The sequence below is a fragment of the Sprattus sprattus genome, assembly GCF_963457725.1.
Source record: "Sprattus sprattus genome assembly, chromosome: 3".
In the NCBI taxonomy this organism is placed as follows: domain Eukaryota; kingdom Metazoa; phylum Chordata; class Actinopteri; order Clupeiformes; family Clupeidae; genus Sprattus; species Sprattus sprattus.
This window is the reverse complement of record NC_137922.1, coordinates 55,136,980-55,139,479: the sequence shown is the minus strand read 5'-3', so window position 1 is coordinate 55,139,479 and position 2,500 is coordinate 55,136,980. Positions and strand designations below refer to the sequence as shown.

The 2,500-nt window shown below is 48.6% G+C and overlaps 1 protein-coding gene across 1 annotated transcript in view; it reads right to left on the bottom strand.

Annotated features, from left to right (window-relative positions):
• The window catches only part of LOC308362862 (protein NLRC3-like), a gene marked incomplete at both ends in the record, with an annotated part of 25,510 nt that overhangs the window by 5,333 nt on the left and 17,677 nt on the right, over positions 1 to 2,500 (bottom strand). The window contains 2 exons of the mRNA XM_080835590.1: positions 27 to 200; positions 1,083 to 1,256. Of these exons, the coding sequence (XP_080691716.1) occupies positions 27 to 200; positions 1,083 to 1,256 (348 nt within the window). The remainder of the gene's footprint in view (positions 1 to 26; positions 201 to 1,082; positions 1,257 to 2,500) is intronic.

Genomic DNA, 2,500 nt, shown 5'->3' with positions numbered 1-2,500 from the left:
ATCTCTTGTTGTGTGTTAACACTCACCCAAGTAACTCCAGCTTGCAGTGGGGACTCTTGAGGAGGTCTGAGAGATGCTGAATTCCTGCATCATGAAGAGGATTATCACTCAGGTACAGCTCCTTCAGACTGCAGGGTGTGGATCTGACAGCTGATGCTAAAGCAGCGCAGCTCTCCTCTGTGAGGGAACACCTCTCCAGCCTGGGAGAAACATAATGACACGTGTGATTATTACACTCACATACCTTTACCTTTACCAACCCCCACACTTACAGTACTTGAGCCATCACAGAGTGCCAATCACACACACACACACACACACACACACACACACACACATTCACCATGACTCACTCATCACAGGGTACACATACTAACACACATGCTGGGTACTCGATACACATTCAGACACAGACATTTCTCCACATCAAATGGAGACACATAAACACTCATCAAAGGGAGCTCCACACGCTCTCACACACACACACACACACACGCTCACACACACACACACACACACACACACACACACACACACACACACACACTCACACACTCACATACTGTGTTGTGTCCATCATAGCACCCCATACATTTGTGCCCCATACACACACACAGCCCTTCCTCCACATCAAATGGTGTCCCTCACACACTGCATCATCATCCTTCACTCATCACAGGGAGCCTCTAAGAGAAGTCCCTCTCCTCTCTTTATGTCATCATCCTTCACTCAGTCACTGAGAATTACACAAACACCCATTAAAGGGTGCTTCCACCCCAACCCACCCCCTTCATCAAACACCCCATTCAGAGGTCTGTTGTTGTGTGTAAACACTCAACCCTTACACATGCCGCCCCCCCCCCCCACACACACACACACACACGAACACTATAGTACACCCACCCTTATATGCCCCCCCCCCCCCCCCACCAACAAGCACACACCATAGTACACCCACACTTACATGTCCCCCCCCCCCCACAAGCACACACCATAGTACACCCACCCTTACATGCCCCTCAACCATCACTGTGTGCCCCCCCACCACACACACAGATCTCTTGTTGTGTGTTAACACCCACCATAGTGACTCCAGCTTGCAGTGGGGACTCTTGAGGAGGTCTGAGAGATGCTGAATTCCTGCATCATGAAGAGGATTATCACCCAGGTCCAGCTTCTTCAAACTGCAGGATGTTGATCTGACAGCTGATGATAAAGCAGCACAGCTCTTCTCTGTGAGGGAACACCCCATCAGCCTGGGAGAAACATAATGACACGTGTGATTATTACACTCACATACCTCTACCTTTACCAACACCAACCCCCACACTTACAGTACTTGAGCCATCACAGAGTGCCAATCACACACACACACACACACACACACACACACACCATAACTCACTCATCACAGGGTTCACATACTAACACACGTGCTGGGTGCTTGATACACACTCAGACACAGCCCTTTCTCCACAATAAATGGAGACACATAAACACTCATTAAAGGGAGCTCCCCCTTACACACACACACACACACACACACACACCTTTATGTCATCATCCTTCACTCAGTCACTGAGAGATACACAAACACCCATTAAAGGGTGCTCCCCCTAACACACACACACACACAGTGTACTACACATTTCACAAGATGCCAAACACACACACACACACACACACACACACACACACACACACACAGTGATCTACAAATTTAACAAGGTGCCACACAGACACACTTACACCCACATCACCAATTAAGGATCTCCCCTTTAAATTAAACACCATACTTATCCTATTTCAGGGTCCCATGAAAACACACACTCTCGTTCAATCATTTCTATCTGCCTCCCTCACACACCCCATATTTCAGTCATCACAGGGATAGACTCACACACACACTTTAGTTTGCCCATCACTATGTCCCCCCCCACCCCAGCCCCCTCATCAAACACCCCATTCAGAGGTCTGTTGTTGTGTGTAAACACTCACCCCTTACACATGCCTCCCCCCCCCCCCCCCCCCCCCCCACATACACACACACACACACCATAGTACACCCACCCTTACATGCCCCCCCTACACAGACACACAAACCATAGTACACCCACCGTGTAATCCAGCTGTCCACGTGTCAAGTGTTGGTACCTATATTTATACCAACACCAACCCATTTATTACCATACTTGAGCCAACACAGCGTGCCAATCAAACACAGGCATACACACACTCACTGTGACTTACTCATCACAGGATGTCATACGAATACACTCACGGGGTGCCCCATACACACACACACACACACACACATTTTTATGTCATCATCCTTCACACAGTCACTGAAAGACACACAAACACCCATTAAAAGGTGCTCCCCCTAACACACACACACACACACACACACACACACACACACACACAGTGTACTACACATTTCACAAGGTGCCACACACATATACAGTGTATTACACCTTTCACAAGGTGCCACATACAC